This window comes from Solanum dulcamara, chromosome 2 (assembly GCF_947179165.1).
Source record: "Solanum dulcamara chromosome 2, daSolDulc1.2, whole genome shotgun sequence".
In the NCBI taxonomy this organism is placed as follows: Eukaryota; Viridiplantae; Streptophyta; class Magnoliopsida; order Solanales; family Solanaceae; genus Solanum; species Solanum dulcamara.
Genome location: NC_077238.1, coordinates 23,376,616 through 23,399,352, shown reverse-complemented (window position 1 = coordinate 23,399,352; position 22,737 = coordinate 23,376,616). Strand labels below are relative to the sequence as shown.

Sequence of the window (22,737 nt, the reverse complement as noted above, 5' to 3'; positions counted from 1 at the left end):
TGAAACCCAATTACACTGCTAGGGAGTCTGTTGATGAGATAGACTGCAGCTAGAACACAGTGACCCCAAAATCTGATAGGTATTTTGGCTTGAAATCTCAGGGCTCTTGTCACCTCCAGCAGGTGTCTATGTTTCCTCTCAGCAACACCATTCTACTGAAGGGTATAAGGGCAAGACCTTTGATGAATAATGCCCCATTCTTTGAACAATTTGCAGCACACAGAATTAACAAATTCTGTACCATTATCAGATCTGACAATCTTCACAACCTTGTCAAATTGTGTTTTTGCATATGGCAAAAACATTTGAAGAGATACAGAAACATCTGACTTAAGTTTAAGTAAAAATAACCAGGTCATTGTTGAAAAATCATCCACAATTGTAAGAAAGTATTTATTGCCATCAAACGTAGCTGCATTATAGGGTCCCCAGAGATCAACATATATCAAGTCAAAGCATCTACTGCTTTTAATACTGCTAGAAGGAAATACAGGTCTAGTTTATTTTGCAAATGGGCAAACTAAACACTTAGACACCTTACACATAGTGGTTTTATTGTCAGCAAACATCTTTGAGAATACTGTCGAAGAGGGATGTCCAAGACTTTGATGCCATAGCTCCATGTCTGACTCCTAACCATTTGAAGGAATTATATCAACAACATTAGCAGATTCCTTGACATTATTGACACTACCTTGAGTTAAATGTCTCCACAACAGGTATAGTCCTCCTTCTTCCTTACCAACTTCCTCCACCTTCCTAGTGTAAAGCTCCTGGAAAACACAAAAATCAGGGAAGAAGGAGACTGAGCAGCCTAACTCCCTTATTATTTTGCTGACAGACTCAGGTATATGGAACACATTAGTAATCACACTTCTAGCTGATAGATTACAAGAGCCAATGTGAGTAACTTGTGTAGTACCACCATTTGGTAAGCATACATCCTTGGGAGTGTCAAGCTTGAGGACAGATTCTTTTTGTAACATATCTAACTTATATATCATGTGATTTGTTGCACCTGTATCCACAATCCACACATCACTATTTTCAGTTACAAACAAGGCTTTACCTGCATTATTTGCCTTATTACAGTCAGATGTAGTAGCAGATGCAGTAGCTCTTGGCTGTTGATTCATCATCTTGAGTATCTGTTCATATTGTTCCTTTGTGAATGTGCACCCTTGAAGTAGTTGTTTGACATCTTTCTCAGCCTGACTCAGAATTTTAGTAGAAGCTTCAGCTGATGTTATGTCTAGAAAGTGCTGTCCTCTAATATTCCTACCCCACACTGATTCATCAGTTACATTTGTATTCAAACCATAGGAGAAATTAGCTTGACCTGATTTCTGAGTATGATTAGAGACATTTGTATCAGCATATGTACTTTGTGCCTTCCTCTTGGACTTGAAATCTGGTGGATATCCAACAACCTTGTAACAGAATTCTTTGGTATGGCCTCTACACTTACAAAAGTCATAAAGTAGAGGTGTATTCTTCCTGTACCTGTTATTTACAACTGAACTACTGCCACCTCTAGAGTACGTAGCAGCTGAGTCTAGAACAGATGAATGTAATCCCAAATTTTTGATGCCTGTAACTACAGATTTTTGGCTCTCATCTCCTACTATCATGGAATATGCTTGGTTTACAGTTGGTAATGGATCTATCATGAGAATCTGACTCCTAGCCTGAATGTATGAATCATTTAATCCCATTAGAAATTGATACAACTTTTGTCTATTCATGTGAGCTACAAATCCTTTAGATTTTTCACAGTTGCAACAAGGCGAGGGCACTAACACTTCAAATTCATCCCACAATGCCTTCAGCTTCGTATAGTATACTGAGACAGAGTTAGTACCCTGCTGTAGAGTAACAATTTCTTTGTGTAAACTGTAAGTCCTTGATCCATCTACCCTATCAAACCTCTCTTGTAGATCATCCCACACTTGCAATGCACTTGAGGCAAACACAATTCCACTAAGTAAACTCTTTGAGACTGAGTTCATTAACCACAACAAGACAATTGCATTTACCCTCTCCCATTGACACCACAGTTCTTCACTGTACATGTCCTTTCTGCATGTTCCATCAACCAGCCCCAACTTGTTCCTCCCTAACAAGGCTAACTTGACTGAACGACTCCACAGAGTGTAGTTCTCAACACCAGTCATTTGAAAAGAGATGATGCTAACTCCACTTACATCTGTAGGACTAAGGAATAACGGGTGATTATAGTCAATACCTTGCCCTTAAGTGAGATTGCTACTCGAGGAGGAGGGCACACTAGCTTGTTGGTGATTTTGGTTGAGATTTTGAGGTGAACTTGTTGCTGCCGCTGTGTCACCTGCCATTTCTTCAAACAGTAACACAATCGCAAAATTTTAACACAGACGGAGCTCCGATCTGTTGATCTGTCAAACACAAAACAAAAAAAACCTATGAATCAGTGAATCTCATTGCGATTCTTTGACTCCACATCGAGGATCAGCTTCTCACAGTGATAACTGTGACGACCCGCTCTGATACCATGAAGATAAACGTGAGCTGTACAGATTGAAGAAAGAAAGAAGATGAAGATGAAGATGAACAGTAAAGAGAAGAGAGAAGAAGCAGAGAAACGAAAGAGTAAAGTGAGAGAGGGAGAATATATTTTTATTTGTTCAGCTCAATGCTTCTAATTACAATTAGTGTGTATATATATATACACTATGTTATACTAGTTAACTGAAATTAGTTACACTAACAATTTTAACAACTTGTTAGTTACACTAACTAATTTCTGGTAAAATGACAATTCTACCCTCCAACTAGTTAACTTCTCACAATAAAATGAGTCATCGTTAGATAGAGAGGAAGTAACTGAGACAACTTCTCAACTTCATATTTTACTGTTGCATCATTTCCTGCTGATCTATAGGAATCATAAATGTTTATACGTTTGTCGAGGAGTGATACAACAGCCAAAATCCAATGCATTTTCTCCTTAACATGAACAGGAATAAAAACATGATCCACCGTATGCCATGGGATAGCAGTGTGCAATTTGTATCCTTGAATGTAATCACCTATAATATGCTCTTCCTCAACCAAACTTTTCTCACTTTTCAAGTCGACATAGTTATCCCAAATCATTGAAATTTTTATCATAAATACACAATCTACAGTTGTATATATATATGTGTTGATAACATTATATTTGGCTTTCTTTCACAGATAGTATAGAATAACGTTGATATGCTAAAAATACAAAAAAAGGATAAGGAAAAATACAGAATTTAAATAATATCAATAATTTTTTAAATAAAATACAATAATATATTGCTTACCGAATCAGTCAACAATTGTCCTTTGAAAGAGAGCTTGTAGAACCAGTTTTTATCAACAATTAGTTCAACACCAAAGTTCATGGATACTGAAATTTCTGCTTTTTTTTTCTTATAACGGTCTTGGCCAATAAGCCATCAATATTTAAAAAAACTACAATATTAATGAAAGAATTCAAATAAAATTTAACTGACAATAATAACACAAACATTTCTATCTTGTTTTCATGCTTTACGAGGAGCCCTTCTCTGACCCATGTACGATATGCATCCCACAAAATTGTATAATGATCGTTGGAGATAAGATCGAAAATGAAAGGATGTTTCAATTCAAAAATGTGAGGCTCTATTGATGAACTACCTGCTAAGTTAATACTATGTATGCCGAATGTTCTATTTATGTGTGTAAATTATTTAATACGTACAAAGATTAAGGAGAAAAGTACAAAACCAGCAGATGATCCAAATGGTGTGAGATAAGGAGACGTATTGAAAGGACCTGGACGTCTGATCCTACACAATGGTAAAGGTGTCTGATCATCAGTTATGGTGGTCTGATCAACCTTTGTGCTCTAATCTTCCTTGGTAGTGATTTTTGGTATGATGATTTCCTTTATATTATTCAAATTTGGTAACAGTTCATCGTCCAATTCAAGCTTAGACTGATTTATAACATTCGCAGGGTGCAAAATTTGAAGAGGCACTGGATATATGAATTGATTTTCAGAATCTTTGTTTTCCACTTTCGCTATCACTTCATGAGCTTCATTGGGTACTGTTGGCTCTGATTTTGAAGCTGTCTCAAATACAAAGCTTGATTGAGGTTCCTAAAAATATTAAATAAATAAAGTTTCATAAATAATAAAAAGACAATATAATCGCTTCAAATCAATTAATAACTGAACATACTTGTGGTACTGCAGGTTTTGTAGCACTTGATATAATATCAGTGACAATCAGATTATGAACAAGTGAATCGATCCCAAAACTCTGAAAAATACAAAATTAAAAGTGATTTATGTATATATATAATAAAAATTATTGAACACATAACAATATTCACCCATTAACTTACTGATTCATTGACATCTTTGCCATCACTTTCTATGCCATCCATGCTCAACATGTTATTAACAGGATGCTTGACATCATTATTCTAAAAAAATTTAAAAGAACTTCAACAATAATTAACTACAATATATACAAATGTATTCAAAAATACCCTTTTGTTAGAATACAAAAAAAGAAAGAAGAAATACAACTCCATATTAATTGAATTGGATACAGAACAAAGAAAGATGAACACAAACTTACCTATAAACTTGAATACAAAAAAAAGACTTATTCAGCTAAAAATGAGTACAGATTCACAAAAATTGAATACAAACCTAATCACAAATATTGAAAACAAACAAAGTTTATATTGAAGCCAAGGTTCTATTATAATTTCAGGCAGTATTCACAATGAAATTGAAGACTGATTAAATATATGAAAAGAGATCACCAACAACTACAAAGACTCAATCCTAATCTACTCGGAGTCGGCAATATGAACCCTAAGTCTTACTATCCAATTAGCTCTCGTTTAGACCAGTAAATAAAATTCTTTTGTTCTAAAAGTTTTTTTACTTCCTTCCCCTCTTTTCTTTTGCCTGGTGGACATAAGTCTAGCCTTAAAGTTGTCATTATGAAGATAAAAAACATATAACATGCTACTTGTTTCAATAGAAGAGTTGAATTCTACGTGTTCCAACTCTAATATTTTCTTTTTAATAGAAACTGACTCTTTACAAAGCACAAACTTAATACTAGAGCTGTTTCAACTATAGAATTAGATGCTACTTGTTTCAATAGTAGTAAATAGACTCTTTCTGAAGTGTCACCTTGATACTTGCTACAATAGACGTTAAAATAGTCATCATCAACAACACAACAACAACATCATTAATAATTAATAGGACAAAAGCAGTATTACAACCTCGGTGATACATGTCTCATCAGTTCTGGAATCTTTTGTAGGCTTTTATTGATTAAGGCTCCACTTCTCCTCCAGCTTCTTGATTGAGTCCATATCTTCCACCTGACATTTCATTTTCTCCTCCTGCAAGTAAAGAAGAAAAGTAATTTCACAATAGTTGAAACATAATTTCAGTAGGCACAACATTGAATCTTAGTCAAATTCCATCAACATATAACTCAATTCTTATTCTATTATGGTTGGTATTACGAAAGTAACACTTCTCTTAATTGAATACAAAAAAAGTTAAAGAAGAGGTATAAAATGGCTTACCAAATATATTCACCAAGTAACAAATATTCAACACATAACAATATTGACATAATAACTTACTGATTCATTGACATCTTTGCCATCACTTTCTATGCCATACATGCTCATCATGTTATCGACAGGATGCTCGACACCAATAGTCTAAAAAATTATTTTTTAAAAAAACTTACCAAACAATTATTCAAACAAATATAATACAGTAGAGGTGACAATTTAAATATGAGTACCTCTGTGTTCTGAAATTGATTTGTGTCTACCTGATCTTGCATTATTTGAAAACCATCAATTGTAACTGGTGGTGACATTTTATTATCACCTTCACTTGCTTTTTCTGGAACAACTGGATCATCACATTGAGTATCCTTTGTAAAATTAATGAAAAGTAATTACAATATCAATTAATGTGAATAATTCAAAAAGAAAAAATAATTATATAATGACATACTTTTTGAGCAGATTGTTTATAATTTAGAGAATCCATAACGAGCTTGAATTTATCATTTATCAGTTTACGGATGTCTTGAAACTCCTTTCTGACCTGAGAGTTGGATGTCATGTTATAACTTTTGATAAAATTAATATAATTATGAACTTAAAATATAATTAAAGTCTATGTATAAAGAAAAATTACTGGACTGTATACCACTTTCCTGAAAGAGGATAATTCTTTCCTGAACGACTGCTCTTCAGAATGACTTGCGGATGGGGGTTTATTTGGTAAAGAAGTGTAAGATACTCCCTTCTTTGTAGCAGCATTCAATTGCTTTATCAAGATGTTTGGTGGTTGTATCTTTTTCACAGGAATTTTTTTAGCAAGGCAAGGCTCTATCTTGTGTGTAGCTTGACCATCCACATCAGAGCATTGCTGCTTCATCCTTTTTTTAACAGGTGGTGAAGAAGATACAACTTTACCTTTTCTTTTTTCCTTAGGTTCTGATGGAGGAGGGTCTACAAAATCACCGTCTGAATTTTTTTTAGACGATGAAGCAACATCTGATTCATCATTTGATGAATCTGATTGGTTTTCTTCGATTTGATTTTGGAAACCCTTCGGTGGCAATTGGAGAACTGCAAGCTCTTTTGGAAAGCGATTTATATTCCTGAACTTCAACTGAAAAAAGATCGGTTTGATGAAAGCAAACATAAATACTACTAAAAAATGAACAGAGAAGATAGAATTATTTTGTACATTAATTTAACAAAAATACCTTGTTATTTTCATCATTGAATATGCCTTTCATTAATTTCTTATAACGAGGGTTTGCTTCTATCGTCTCCCAGTTAAGCAATCTGGAAATCCGATCACCAACCTTGAGAGCAATTTTGTGGCCGATAGATGAGCTACACTCATATAGCCATACCTTGCAATGCAATCGGCATTCCGCCTATTTTGTAAAACTTCTTTGACCCCGTCATTCTCTTGCAAATGTTCTTTGCCAACATATTGAAAGCTTTCTTACTCCATGGGTAATCTTTGTATCGGTCGCTCTCAACCAAATCGAAATGAATTCTAGGTATTTTTTTGTATTCTTTTCACCAGAATATACAAAAGTATGGATGAAATATAAGATGACAAACTTTAAAGCATCCGCATCATTGTCATCCCACACCTTTTCCTTAAAACTCTCAATCAAATCTATTTTTTGGAATTACTAGTGTCCTCAAAATACTATTGCATAAACCTATTCGGTTATTTCTGTCAAATTTAAAATCCTCCTCATCACCAACACAATTTAATCGAGTTATTAGTGCAAAATCTCTAATTGTGAATCTCAAAACTGTTCCATTAATACGAATGGTGAAAGCTTGAAGCGAGAACTAATTTCGAGTTCTAGAACCATAAGGCATCTAGGTATTTGTGCTTGAGCAGAACTGTTATTCATTCTCATATAATGTCCAAAATATGTGCTCTCACAGAATAACTTATACACATGCTGGGGAAGATGCTCTCTCAAGTCTTCCGTAATCAAATTGTTACTATAGCACTACATATGTGATGCTTTAGTTAGGGGGTATTTAACATGAAATTCAATTCCCTACATATGTTTAATTATATCAATATATTATGGTTTAAAGTAAAAACAACAATAAAAATATAATAGAAATAAAACTACATATAAGAGTGAATACATTAACACTTAGGATACACACTGGAAGTATTCTTAATGTGATTTGTATATTAATTGTTATTTGTATCTCATTATTATTCTAAGTGCTTTTGTAAGTATGTATTCCATGATACATACTACACTAAAATCGTAGGATACATTAACAGATTCCTATATACTATATTAATAGATAGAATACCTTAACAAAGGCACACTTGTATTTCAAAATGAACAGGATACATTAACAAAAACACAAAAACAATAATAATTAATTTATTATCATACAGGATACAAAACACTGTGAGAGGTAATATATTTTCAGTTTGGATAAAAAACTCCTAAAATTATATTGTGAATACATTAACATAAAGGATACAATTTTTTTGAATACATTAACATGTAAATCACACTGTATGTATCCTAAATGTAATTTGTATACTAATGTTTTTTATATACATATAACATATTAGATACAAATCAAACTACACTCAAAATTTAGGAAAAAATAACAGATACACTGTGATAGTACATAGGATACATTAATTAGGCAAACTTGTATTTCAATAGGCAGGATACAAAAAAATCAATGCCAATGCAGTTTGAATACAACATTCAGTTAAGCTTATAAATACAAAAATTGCATATGCAATGGCATATATGAGTAAAATACCTCCTCATCAATTTAAAGTTCATGAATTTGTTCATCCCCATTTTTGGTCCTCTTGGTCCTCAACCATATCTCCTGCTTCGGTTGAAGGTTGAATATTTTGCATGGGGATTGGATCATGAATAAATTTTGATATGCTCTCTTCGGCTATTTTAGACGCGTCCCCTACATTTACAATCAATCCTTGAATAATGCAAATATCAAAAGAGGAAAAATCCCCCAAAAGTTGATGATTATATGGGATACCTCTTGTAACCTTCCTTGAATCAGACATTAGGGTGAAATTTTGTGCTTTTTCTTATCAAAATTCCTAACTGAACTAAACGAATTGTGTGTTTTTACTTAATCAAACTGAAATAAAAAAAGAGATAAACAAAAATAAAATTCAAACATGAACCACAATATAAACTAAGAAATACCGAAAAATCAGAAAAATACAAGTCAATAAAAATCTACCATTATATATGAGAAATATTTTTTTATCCGAATCAGTCTTTTGAGGATAGATTTTGGGAATTTTAAAAAAAGATAGAGAAGAAGTAAGAGATAATAACGGGATTGAAAAAAATAGAGAGAGAATAGGAAATTTGGGAAATAAAGTGATCATTAAGAGAGAGAAGTGTGAATATGGAAAATAACGTGTGTCACTTTACAATTAATATATTTTTTTATTTTTCTAAAAACTTGTGCATAACAAGTAGAGAAAAAATAGAAACTAAATTGGGATACTTTTAATTTGCCATATAACTATAATATATCTATTATTGATAATTTTTTTAAACTATAGTCATTTTCACTAAATAAGTTGAAATTTTGACTAGGTCACTAATTTTTCCTTCTTTTTAACCCATTATCAAAGCCTTAACAATAGCAAAGTAACATTTACAATTCTTGTGGGTAGTTAAACAAAAAACCAATAAACTTCTTCTGTATTGTTTTACCAAATGTCTGAACTTTGAACTTGAAATTGTGAATTTCTTCATACTTATCCACTTTATCTCTCTATAATGATATCTTCTTCATCTCCATTGTTACTCCAATATCTCACCTCCACGCTCTCTTCTTCTAAACCTTCAATACCCTTCAGCTTCAGGGGTTTCACCAAAAGAGTCAACAATTCTGGTCAAATCTTGAAAGCCCAAACTCTAGAATTTTTGGATTCTTTCTTTGAGGGTGGATTCGGTAGAGGAAACACTGATGAGCCACAGACTACTCCATGATCGGGGATTTCTACAGTAAAAGATTAAGAGGAGTCACAATGTCCACCTTACACCCTTATGATGTGACACCCTTTGTTATTTTAGCCTAGATTGAGTTCGAGGACCATGCAAAAAATTAAAAAAGAACTCATCTAGTGGACCACGAGTGTCATCTACGAGTCAAAGGAATGACTCGTAAGTCCCTCCAACACTTGGAAAAAATTCAAGTCCTGAAGACCAATCCTACAAATCGACCCTATGACTCGTAAGAGAGTTGACGACTTGTAGAAATGAGTCATAGAGTTGTTGTCTGATTTCTGAAAAATTTCTAACCTCAGTACCACGTTTACGATTCGACAGGACAAATCGTAAGGAAGATTATGAGTCGTAGAAATGACCCGTAGAGAAACTTCAGATTTTTAGGTTTTCTGAGAAGTTGCAGGATGAATGGGTTCTACGACTCATTCACTGTTCTAAGATACGTAGACCTGAGTCATAGATCCCTTGCAATGTTTTAGCCCAGTCCTACGAGTGGACTTCTACGACTCTTAGGGATGACTCGTAGATGGCTGGAGACGATTTTAATGAGGGACATTCTCACCTTTTTCCACCCTTCCCAAACCAAAACCTTAACGTCTTGGGACTACTTTGAGTCCCTTAACAGTATCCTATACATTTATACCCTAAAAACACTTAGATTATTTGAGAGCAAGCATTGGAGAGGAGAAAGTGCTAGAGTTCAAGGTTTCAAGCGAAGTCTTCAAGTTCAATCGTTCCTTCGATTTCTAGGTATGTAAGTCTACTCAGAGCATTGGACTGAGCCCGCCCATATGCCTAATATGTAATCCTTAAAAACTGAGTTCTAGTTGAGTCTTTCCCTAAGTCTAAAGTTGAGTTCTTGATGTCAATTGATACTTTCTTGAAGTTTCGGTGTTTCATTTCATATTGATGATATCCCTAGTGTTGAGTAGTTATTGAGACGTATATCTGTGCATTCATCCACATGAACCCCAATTGAGTGTGGTCATACTTTGTCCATGTATTACTTGAAGTCGAGATCGATGGTTATCATGCATAAAATAAAGCATTGTTTTCAAATTGAGATGATGCATATTTTAATGAATTGGATGAAATTGAAAATAGAGTTAAATGAGGATTTTGAACAAGTTGTTTTGATGACGATGTAAATGATATTTTGTTTTAACCAAAAATTATGATGATTGATGAGGAGTGTGATGGTGATGTTTTGAGATGAGTTTTATGTTTAAATGAAAGTCCAATGAGACTAGATGACGATATTGATATGAGCACATATTTTAGAAATAGTATTGAGCACCGAGTTGGCTAAGAGTTTGATAGACTCAAACTCCATAACTACATAACCAATGTAAGATAGAGGCTATGCCTCTCTTGTCCCAAAATAGGATATGATGATTGGATCAAGAGATGTTGATGTCCATTACCCTGGCAAGGTACTGGATGGATGTGGCAACGACATCGCTTTGTTGTACCATTACTAGCTCATAAGTGATGATTGTCTGTTAGAGAACCTCCCTAATGAAATAAAAATATCTTATTTTGATATATTGAGTTACAATTACTTATTCATATCTTTTAAAGGATTCTTTGTACATATCGCTTGCTTATGTGAGTTGAGCTATTTCAGATTGAGTCCTTTGAGTTGAGTAGAGTTGAGTTGAGTATCTTTGAGTAAGTTCCTTTCAACTATATTACATACTCGTACATTCCATGTATTAACTTTATTTGGCCTGCATTATTTTATGATGCAGATACAGGTGATATAGGTCCTCAATCGGTGCATCATTGAAGACTAAATCTCATTCCAACATTTGGTGAGACCTCATCGCATTGAGAGGGCTTCATTTATGTTATTTTATAAGTTATTCTTAGATAGTCATTTGAGGTAGCTTTGGACTTGTCTTGGCAGCTTTCTAGTGTTGAGTTAGAGGCTTCATGGACAGTGTTAGAGTCAAGTTAGATGAATTTCATTTTAGAGTCTATTTTTAAACCTTAATTTCACTATTGAGTTTATGATGTTGGGTTACATTATGTTTGAGTATTCTCAATATATCATTTCATTACTAATGAAGTGTTGAGTGCCCACTTGAGTTATTTATCTTTTGAGTGATTTTATATTTTTCGCTGTGAGTTGGATGATTGAATGGACCAAATGGTTTGCTTGGGTCCAACAATGGTCTTTGAGTGCCGGCCACACCTAAGGTACTCTTTTGGGGTATGACAAACTTGATATCAGAGCACAAAGTTCAAAAGTCCTAGGGTGTCTTTGAAGTGTCTAGTAGAGTGTCGTGCATCACACTTATAATCAGGAGGCTGTAGGACATTAGGAATTTATTTAACTTCTTCATATTCCATGTTCGTGCAAATGAGTTTAACTATAAAAGGTCCTTCCTAATTCATGTGTTTACACATTGCAGATAATGCCTCCAAAACATACCATCAGTCAAATGAATGCCGCCAATATCGAGATCCCATAGTCTAAGGTGCCCCCATCGTCAGAAGTGAGAACTAGGGGCTAACCTAAAAGGTCTACTAAGGAACCCCGAGAACCTATTACTCAGCCTGCACTAACTTCAGAGGTCAATTTTTGAAGAGCAATTTCTATGCTCACTCAGTTGGTATCTGCCTGAAATAGTAGACAGTGTTCACTAGTTCCTAGCTCTAGTTCTCAAGATTCATCTGCTGCCATGAGGATTATAGACTTATTGAGAATGAACCCACCGGTTTTTACGGCTTTTAATATTGAAGAAGACCCCCAGCGCTTTATAGATGAGATATGGAAAATACTGAAAGTAATGCATGCTACTGAGATTGAGGGGGTAGAGTTGGTTTCCTATTAGCTCAAAGATGTTTCTAATGTCTGGTATAACCAGTCGGAAGAAGGTAGAGGTGAGGATATGGAGCCTGCTATTTGGAACGAGTTTGAGGGAGCATTCCTTGATCACTTCATTCACAGAGAGTTGAGGGAAGCAAAGGTAGAAGAGTTCATTAATATGAAGCAAGAGGGGCTGATTATGAATGAGTACAACCTTAAGTTCATCCAACTTTCTAGATATGCTCCATAGATGGTCCCTGATATGAGGTCTAAGATGAGAAAATTTGTCTCTGATTTGGGTAGACATGTGAAGGAGTGTAAGGCATCATTGCTGATTTCTGACATGGACATTTACGGATTGATGGTATATGCTCAACAGGGTAGGGATGATAAGAAGAAATACAGGGAAGAACACTTGAGCAAGAAGGAAAAATTAGCTAGGCATGAGAATGAGCAATGACAAGGTAAGGGCAACATGTTCTTGTTTTAGAAAAGGTCTTTCAATTATGCTCCATCATCAGCAAGTGTGCCTGCGCCACATAACAAGTATGATCAGCAGGTATAGAGGCGTCAGAATTTCAGAACCCAAGCGTCTTAGTCCCAAGTAAGTGTGGCTCAAGGTTCAAAAGGGAAGTTGCCTTATGACAAGTGTGGTAGATTCCACTTGGGAGAGTGCCATTTGGGCACCAATAGTTATTTCAAGTACGGACAAATGAGTCACTTCCATAGATAGTGTCTCATGGGTGGACAAAGTAATGGTGGCAACAGAGCCTAGTCCTCTACTACAGCACCACCAGCTTGAGGTAATTGAGTGATACCACTTCAGGCACGGGTAGGGGTTCAAACCGCCTTTATGTTATGGAAAATTGCCAAGATTAAGAGAAATCACCTAATGTGGTCACTGTTATGCTTTGAGTCTTCTTTTTCAATTGTTATGCTTTACTTGATCCATGTGACACTTTGTCGTTTGTAACCCCTTATGTGGCTAATAAGTTTGAGATCCTTCCTGAGCGTCTTCTTGAGCCTTTCAGTGTCTCTACTCATGTTGGTGAGTCTATTCTAGCTGAAAGAGTCTATAGAGATTGCCTTGTGTCCATCTACCATAGAGAAACCATGGCTGACTCAGTTGAGTTAAACGTGATTGATTTTGATGTTATTCTTGGCATAAATTGGCTTTATGCTTGTTATGCCTCTGTTTATTGTAGCACTCGGATTGTTAAGTTCAATTTCCTAAATGAGCCTGTCTTAGAATAAAAGGGTAGTCTCGTGGTACCTAAAGATAAATTTAATTCATACCTTAGGGCTAGAAAGTTAATCTCAAAATCCTATATTTATCACATTGTGTGGGTTAAAGATGATAGTGTAGAGCCTCCATCCCTTGAGTCTGTCCCGATTGTTAATGAGTTTCCTGAATTCTTTCTTGAGGAACTACTCGGAGTCCTTCTTAATAAAGAGGTCAACTTTGGGATTGATGTCCTTCCCGATACACAACCTATTTCTATTTCGCCATATAGAATGACTCCCACCGAGTTGAAATAATTAAAAGATCAGTTGAAGGATTTGTTAAATATGGGCTTTATTAGGCTGAGTGTCTCGCCTTGGGGCGCTCTTGTCCTATTCGTGGAAAGAAAGTTGGATCATTGAGAATGTGCATTGACTATCGTCAGCTGAAAAAGATTACCATAAAGAACTAGTATCCCCTTCCCAGAATACATGATTTTTTTGACCAATTTCAAGGTGCCATTTGTTTCTCAAAGATAGACCTCATATTAGTCTATCATCAGTTGAAAGTGAGAGAATGTGATATCCCAAAGACCACTTTCCAGACCCGATATAGTCATTTCAAGTTTCTTGTCATGTCTTTTGGTTTGACTAACGCTCCCACAATATTTATGGACTTGAATTGGGTGTTAAAATAATATTTGTACATGTTTGTGATAGTATTTATCGATGATATATTGATCTATTCGAGGAATGAGGAGGAGCATTCTAATCATCTCAAAATTGTTCTTCAGACTCTAAAGGATAGAGAGTTATATGCTAAGTTTTCAAAGTGTGAATTTTGGCTTGCTTCTGTGCCATTCTTAGACCATGTTGTATCTAATGAGAGTATTTGAGTTGATTCACAAAAGATTGAAGTGATTAAGAACCGGCCAAGACCCACATCCTCGACTAACATAAGAAGATTCTTGGGTTTGGCTTGTTATTATAGGATATTTATTGAGGGATTATCATCTATATCATCGCCATTGACTAAGTTGAATCAAAGAAAGGCTAAGTTTCAATGGTCCGATGCTTGTGAGAAGAGTTTTCAAGAATTGAAAATGAGGTTGACTACTACTCCAGTGTTATCCTTACCTGAGGGAACATATGGTTTTGTTATCTATTGCGATGCATCCAGAGTTGGATTGGTTTATGTTGATGCAGAAGGGCAATATTATTGCATATGCTTCCAAATAGGTTAAGATTCATGAGAGGAACTACCCAACTCACTACCTTGAGTTGGCAGCCATAGTATTTGAGCCCAAGATTTGGCACCACTATCTGTATGACGTGTATGTTGATGTGTTCACAGACCATAAGAGCCTGCAATATGTGTTCACCTAGAAAAAGATGAACTGGAGACAGAGGAGATGGCTTGATCTACTTAAGGATTATGATATGAGCATTCTCTACCACCCAGGTAAAACTAATGTTGTCACTGATGCTCTTGGTAGGTTTTCTATGGAGAGCACTGCCCATGTGGAAGAGAGAAAGAAAGAGTTAGCCAAGAAGGTGCTTAGACTTGCACGTTTGGGAGTTCAATTATTGACTCTAGTGAGGGTGGTGCAATTGTATAGAATAGGGATGAATCATCTTTAGTTGCTGAGGTGAAAGAAAGGCAATATCAAGATTCCATCCTCCTTTAATTTAAAAATGACACCCACAAACAAAAGGTAATGGCTTTTGCCAAAGAGGGAGATGGAGTGTTGAGAAATCAAGGGAGATTGTGTGTCCCAAGTGTTGATGGTATTCGAGAAAGAATCACGGAAAAAGCCTATAAATCTAGGTATTCCATCTATCTAGGTTCTATAAAGATGTACCATGACTTGAGAGAAGTATATTGGTGGAGTGGAATAAAGAGCGATATAACAGAGTTTGTGTCCAAGTGCCCGAACTGCCAACAAGTCAAGGTTGAGCACTAAAAGCCTTGTGGAGTGTCTCAGAATATTAAAATTTCAGAATGGAAGTGGGATATAATAAATATGAACTTTATAACAGGATTACCAAGATCCCACAGGTAGCATGACTCTATTTGGGTGATTGTGGATAGGATGACCAAATCAGCCCATTTTTTTATCGATTAAGACTACAAACACCATAGAGGAAGATTGTATCTTCGAGAGATTTTCCGACTTCATGGGCTTCCAGTGTCTATCATCTCAGATAGGGGAGATCAATTCACTGCTTATTTTTAGAAGTCATTCTAGAAAGGTTTGTGTTCAAGAGTGAACCTTAGCACTGCTTTCCATCCACAGACAGACGACCAGGCAGAGCGTACAATTCAGACTTTGGAGGATATGTTGAGAGCCTAGGTCATCGAATTCAAAATAAGTTGGGATGATCATTTACCTCTTATTGAGTTTGCATATAATAATAGCTTCCATTTGAGTATTCAAATGGATCCTTACGAAGCTCTATATGGGAGAAGATGTAGATCACTAATTGGTTGGTTCGAAGTTGGTGAAGCTGAGTTGATTAGGCCAGACTTAGTTCACCAAGCTCTAGAGAAGGTGAAGATCATCCAAGAGAGGTTGAGGACTACTCAGAGTCACCGAAAATCCTATATTGATGTTAGGAGGAGGGATTTGAAATTCAAAGTGCATGAATGGGTATACTTGAAGGTTTCACCTATGAAGGGTGTGATGAGATTTGGGAAGAAAGGGAAGATTAGTCCCCGCTACATTGGTCCTTATCATATTGTGAAGAGGGTTGGCAATGTAGCCTAAGAATTAGAGTTTCCATTAGAATTAACAACTATTCATCTTGTGTTTCACATCTCTATGCTTAAGAAGTGTTTGGGAGATCCCTCACTTTTTGTTCCGACTGAGAGCATTGAGGTGAAGTTTGACTTATAAGGAGATCCCAATTCAGATTCTTGATCGTCAGGTTCAAAAATTGAGAACCAAGGAGGTAGCATCTGTCAAAGTTTTATAGCGAAATAAGTTTATTGAAGAGGCTACATGGTAAGCAAAAAAGGATATGAAGGCTAGATACCCGCATCTATTCGAGCCTTCTAATTTCGTTATTGAGGGTAATGTTCCTTTCTCTTATCTTTGAGTTGATGTTCATTCCTAGTTTAAGTATATGATGAGTATTCTTGAGTTAAAGTAGTTGATTGTTCAAATGTTTAAGTATTTCAGTTCGTGATTGTATTCTTTCCTTGAGTAAACCCTTAGATTGGTCTTCATTTGAGAATGAATGATCCTAAGAGGGAGATATTATTGCACCCTATGTTATTCTAGCCTAGATTGAGTTCGAGGACCATGAGAAAGATTAAGAAAAAGAATTGACCCAGTGGACCATGAGTGTCATCTATGATTCGTAGAGAGTTCTACAAGTCGTAGGGACGACTCGTAGGTCCCTCCAACACTTAGAGAAAATTCAAGTCCTGAAGATCATTCCTACAAATTGACCCTATGACTCATAAGAGAGTTGACGACTCGTAGACGTAGAGTCGTTGTCTGATTTCTAAAAATTTCTAACCTCAGTACCTCGACAGGATAAATCATAAGGATGATTACGATTCATAGAAATGACCCGTAGAGAATCTTCAGAGAGTCAGATTTTCAGGTTTTCTGAGAAGTTGTAGGATAAATGGGTTCTACAACTCGTTCTTCTTTCTACGACTCATAGAACTGAGTCATAGACCCCTTGCCTTTTTCTAGACCAGTCCTACTATTGGACTTCTACGACTAGTAGAAGACCTTACAACTCGTATATAGACAGAGAAGGTTTTAATAAGGGGTATTCTCTTCTTTTGCCACACTTCCCAAATCAAAACCTTGACATTTTGCGACTACTTTGATTCCCTTAACAATAACCTATACGCCTATGCCCTAAAAAATACTTAGATTATTTGAGAGCAAGGATTGGAGAGAAGAAAGAGCTAGGGCTCAAGGTTTCAAGCGAAGTGTTCAAGTTCAATCATTCCTTCAATTTCTAGGTATGTAAGGCTACTCAAAGCATTGGGCTGAGTCCAGCCACGTGTCCAATATATAATCCTTCAAAATTGAGTTCGAGTTGAGTTTTATCGTAAGTCTAGAGTTGAGTTCTTGATGTCAATTGATACTTTCTTGAAGTTTTGGCGTAAAATTTTGTATTGATGATGTCCCTGGTGTTGAGTAGTTACTGAGATGTATATGTATGCATTCATACACATGAACCTCAATTGAGTGTGGTCATACTTTGTTCATGTATTACGTGAAGTCGAGATCGATGGTTTTCATGCTTAAAATAAATCATTGTTTTCAAATTGAGATGATGTATATTTTAATGAGTTTGATTAAATTGAAAATAGAGTTAAATGAGGATTTTGAACAAGATGTTTTGATGATGACGTAAATGATGTTTTATTTTAACCAAAAAGTGTGATGATTGATGAAGAGGGAATGATGATGATGATGTTTTAAGATGAGTTTGATGTTTAAATGAAAGTCCAATGAGACTAAATGATTATGTTGATATGAGCACATATTTTGGGAGTAGTATTAATCACCGAGTTTTGTAAGAGTTTGATAGACTCAAAATCTATAACTACATAGCCAATGTAGGATAGAGTCTACACCTCTCTTGTCCCAAATAGGACCTGATGAATCCATAGATGTTGATGTCTATTACACGGGCAAGGTACTAGATGGATATGGAAATGATGTCGCTTCATTGTACCATCACTAGCTCATAAGTGATGGTTGTCGGTTAGAAAACCTCCCTAATGAAATAAGAATATCATATTTTGATATACTGAGATACATTTACTTATTCATATCTTTTAAAGTGTTTTTTGTGCGTATCACTTGCTTATTTGAGTTGAGCTTTTTCAAACTGAGTCCTTTGAGTTGAGTAGAGTTTTGTTGAGTATTTGTGAGTAGTCCTTTCAGCTATATTACATACTCATACATTTCATGTACTGACGTCATTTGGCCTGCATCATTTTATGATGCAGATATAGGTGATAGAGGTCCTCAACCGATGCATCGTTGAAGATTAAATCCAGTTCAGCTTTTGGTGAGACCTTCTTGCATACGGAGGGCTTCATTTATGTCCCTTTAATTCATTATTCTAGGATAGTCATTTGAAGTAGACTTGGACTTGTCTTGACACCTTTCTAGTGCTGAGTTAGGGGCTTCATGGGCAATGTCAGAGTCGAGTTAGATAGATTTCATTTCAGGGTCTATTTTTAAACCTTGATTTCACTATTGAGTTTATGATGTTGGGTTACATCATGTTTGAGTATTCTCAGTATATTATTTCATTACTAATGAGGTGTTGGGTGCCCACTTGATTTATCTGTCTTTGGAGTTATATTACATCTTTCACTGAGAGTTAGATGAGTGAATGGACCAAGTGGTTTGCTTGGGGCCAACAATGGTCTCTGAGTGCTGACCATGCCTAGGGTACCCTCTCGGGGTGGGACATATGAAACTATGGTGATTTTTAGACCCGATATGTCTGAAGATAAAAGACTTAATCTTATCCAAAAATATGAAGAGGTAACAATCTTTATGGCTTTGAAAATACGTTAAAAGCGATGATTTTTGGGTCGAATATAATTTGCGGATCGATTATTCTTGAATATTAAAAGGGGTTAATTCAATATTTAATATAAATATCATGTGTCAATTGAAAGAGGATGTGGCAGTTTCAATTATTCTTTTTTTTAAAAAAAGGAAAATGAGTTAGTTATTTTCAGCAAAGTAACTAACGCTTACAAGGGTATATATATGCAAAAATTTGGACGGTGGGGGCATGAGTGAGCCAAACTTCAAACGAAGGGTATATCCAGCTATTTTCACAAAGTTTAGGGATATATATGAACCTTTTCCCTTTCTATAACATTATGGATGGGTACCATGGCTGGGACTTGCTGAGTTTTCTTTTTTTCCCTTAAAAAGGTTGAGAATAATCTGAAGATAGCGTTATTCATCTAAGAAACCCTTATATGTCAATTAAGTAGTCATTAGGAGTTAGAAATTTTATTTCGTGATTTGAAATAATGAGATGAAATCATCATTTAAAAATGCAATTTTATTTCATGATTCAAATCATGAGATAAGATGTCAAATTCTTCAAAAATCTTGATTTGTGCATATTAGAATTACACATTTTTTTCAAATGTAAAAATTAATCCACGGGTTCACATTTTTGTAATAAAGGAAATCACCATTTCATATCTACCAACTAGATATTTCATATGCAAATAATATTTATAGTTGATATTATTATTCTTTCCAATCTTTAAATTATTTAAATTTGTTTAACTACTATTTTTAATAGCCAAATTTATTATTACATCAAAACAATGTCTATTTTATGGGAGAATTAAATTATAGAGTAGTGCATTATAACTCTTGTTCAATTTTACCTTTTTGTTGAACTAAAGTTCGATTAATAAATGTTATATTATTTTTAGAATAACTTTGTGATAGTATATTATCCTTCAATTACGGAGTTTTTCTTATTTGATATGAATGTATAAAAACTTTAGACAATTTTGATACTTTTCACAACTTATAATTTTTTTATATTTAGCACAAAAAATACAACTTAAAAATTAAATTGCATTCCAAACAAAACTTCACCTTCATATCATATAATCTCACATTATGATTTCATTTCACGTGGCCAAGGGGGCCATAAGAGTGTTGTTGGGTTTTAAACAATGAAAAATGAAGTGTTGTAACTCTTATGAAGAGTTGTTATTTTTTTGAAAAGTTGTGATTTTTTTGAACACTTGCGACTTTTTTAAAATATTGTGACTTTTGCGAAGGTTGTGACTTTTTTGATATAACACAATAAGCACATGTTCACAATATTCTTTGTTGCCTATAAATAGAGGATTTTTCTCTCATTTTAATACAATAAATTTTTGTCCTTCTTTTCCAAATATAATATTCTAGGAGTATTTAACTGTTGATAAGTGGTTCGCTGACACTGTGGTTTTAGGTACCGATACATCGGTGAGTAAGATTATTCTATCCAGCAAGTATATATTCCATTAACTTTGGGGTACTTGAGTGGAATAATTTCCAAAAGGACACACTGTGTATTCAATCGGCTCAATTTTGTTCCTGTCAATATTGTTTATGTTTTTCTTACAGATTCTGTTTTCATTATTAGTTTTGATTTTGAAAATTTAGTAGAAATTTTGGTGTTTATTATTTCTGAAAGAGTTTTGTTCTACAAAAGTTTTTGTCCTACAAAAGTTTTGTTCTTCAAAAGTTTTACATACAAAATTTTTGTCAGACAAAAGTTTTTGTTTTACAAAAGTTTTTTCTTATACAATTGTTTTGTTCTAAGTGGTTTTCTAACACAAATTGGTTAACAGTCTTAAGAAAATTAGTTTATTTTTATTATTAATCTGTATTATTGTTTAGGGACTAAAATCTATGTGGTTTTCTACTCAATTTGATGTTTAACAATGTTTGATTTTTTGGAGATTAAAATCTTCTGATTTTCTACTCCTTCGATTTGAAGAATATAAAAATTTTACCAAATAAATCATAATACGTATTTAATTTGAAGAATATAAAATTTTATCAAACTTTTAAATATAGTGTGAATTAGGTATCAATCTGAAGAATATAAAAACTTCATTGAAATATTAAAGTTCATATTTGCACAACGATTTAAAGAATATAAAAACTTTATTGTTATTGGGGTGATAAATTTGCAATTTTGTTTATTGCTTACTAAATAAATTTTTCTCAATTTTGACGCTAAAAATGACAATTAAAAATGCTACAACTTCTATAACTATTTGCACCAAGCCGAACTGATGTGCCAAAGGCAGAGAAATCAGATTTTTTTTTCTGAAGTGTAATTTAAAGGATGGTAGCAAAGGGTATTCTTCTGGCTTACCACTCTTGGTATGCAGAAGTTTACCAATGAAGAACCTTCGGTGCCTGTTGCTGATGTGTCAGAGAGACAGAAATTCATGATTATTGAGGCATGGAAATAGACTCACTTCCTATGCAAGAGCTATATTTTAAGTGCTTTAGAGGATGACTTATACAATGTCTATAGTGCATTGACAACTTGGAAAGAGTTATGGGATGCACTTGAGAAAAAAATTGTAACACCCCTCAAAAATGTTCCCCTAAAAAATTCAAACCCTTCTTGTATACGGGTAGGGTCGAACTCGAGTATTGAGGAGCGTATTCATGAGTCGAAATGAGTCTTTGAGAATTTGAGCAGCGTTAGAGGTGAGGTGGGGTCATGAAGGACCCCTAGGATCAAATTAAATCTAAAAGATTCGTCGTGGCTAAGTTTGGGTAGGAGTTCGCATAAGGGGTCGACTTCTAATGACCCTATCTTTTGAAAAGACGATAATCTGGGGGGGGCGCATGACCCATCAAATCAAAAGTCGTTGAGTCTTCTTTCCAACGCCACCAAGAATGAAACTTTTGGAGTTCGGAGTCGAGAGGTATGACGATCCTAAGATGAACTAGCACAACAGAGATTTTCAAGCCTGAGTTGCAATTGCTGGAAAACTGGGCTTGGCGCCGCAGTGGCGCAATGCGCCACTATCGCGCCAGAAACATGCCTCTGTAGTTTGGGCTCTGGCGCGGCGTGCCACTAAAAGTTGTGCAGGGTTTTTCAGGCCAAATTTCCAGAACCCAGAAAATATGGCCTTGGCGCTGTAAGGGCGCGACACGCCACTATCACGCCAGAAACATGCCTCAATAGTTTAGTCTCTGGCGCGGTGCGCCACTATGAGGTGTGCAGGTTTTAGGCGTATTCAGCCTGGCGCTGCAATGGCGCGATGCGCCACTATCGCGCTAGGTGCGTTTTAAGCCTATTTTCAGAACTTTTGAGGAGGGGCAATTTGGGAACTTACCCAAATTATATATATGTTACCCTTGGTATTTTGGGAACATATTTTTGCAGCCTCACCCTCTCTCTAAAAAGCCCTAGCTTCTCTCTCTTTTCTTCTTCTTCTCCATTTCCAACAAAAAGGAGTCCAAGAGCTTCAAGATTTGAGTCATCCATTGAAGACCCAACCACAAGGTTTTCTTCAAGTCTTCACTAAGG

The 22,737-nt window shown here is 35.1% G+C and overlaps 1 protein-coding gene and 2 pseudogenes across 1 annotated transcript; all 3 read right to left on the bottom strand.

Annotated features, from left to right (window-relative positions):
* Nucleotides 1-2,737: 2,737 nt before the first annotated feature.
* LOC129870800 (uncharacterized) lies at nt 2,738-3,584 on the bottom strand (annotated as a pseudogene).
* LOC129875900 (uncharacterized) lies at nt 3,577-4,478 on the bottom strand. The gene is made up of 3 exons (XM_055951139.1): nt 4,402-4,478; nt 4,236-4,316; nt 3,577-4,153 (listed from the first exon to the last, which is right to left on the bottom strand). Exons 1-3 carry the CDS (start codon nt 4,450-4,452, stop codon nt 3,899-3,901), a joined length of 387 nt encoding a protein of 128 aa, XP_055807114.1. The 5' UTR covers nt 4,453-4,478; the 3' UTR covers nt 3,577-3,898.
* Nucleotides 4,479-5,361: 883 nt separating this feature from the next.
* LOC129870791 (uncharacterized) lies at nt 5,362-8,665 on the bottom strand (annotated as a pseudogene).
* Nucleotides 8,666-22,737: the final 14,072 nt, after the last annotated feature.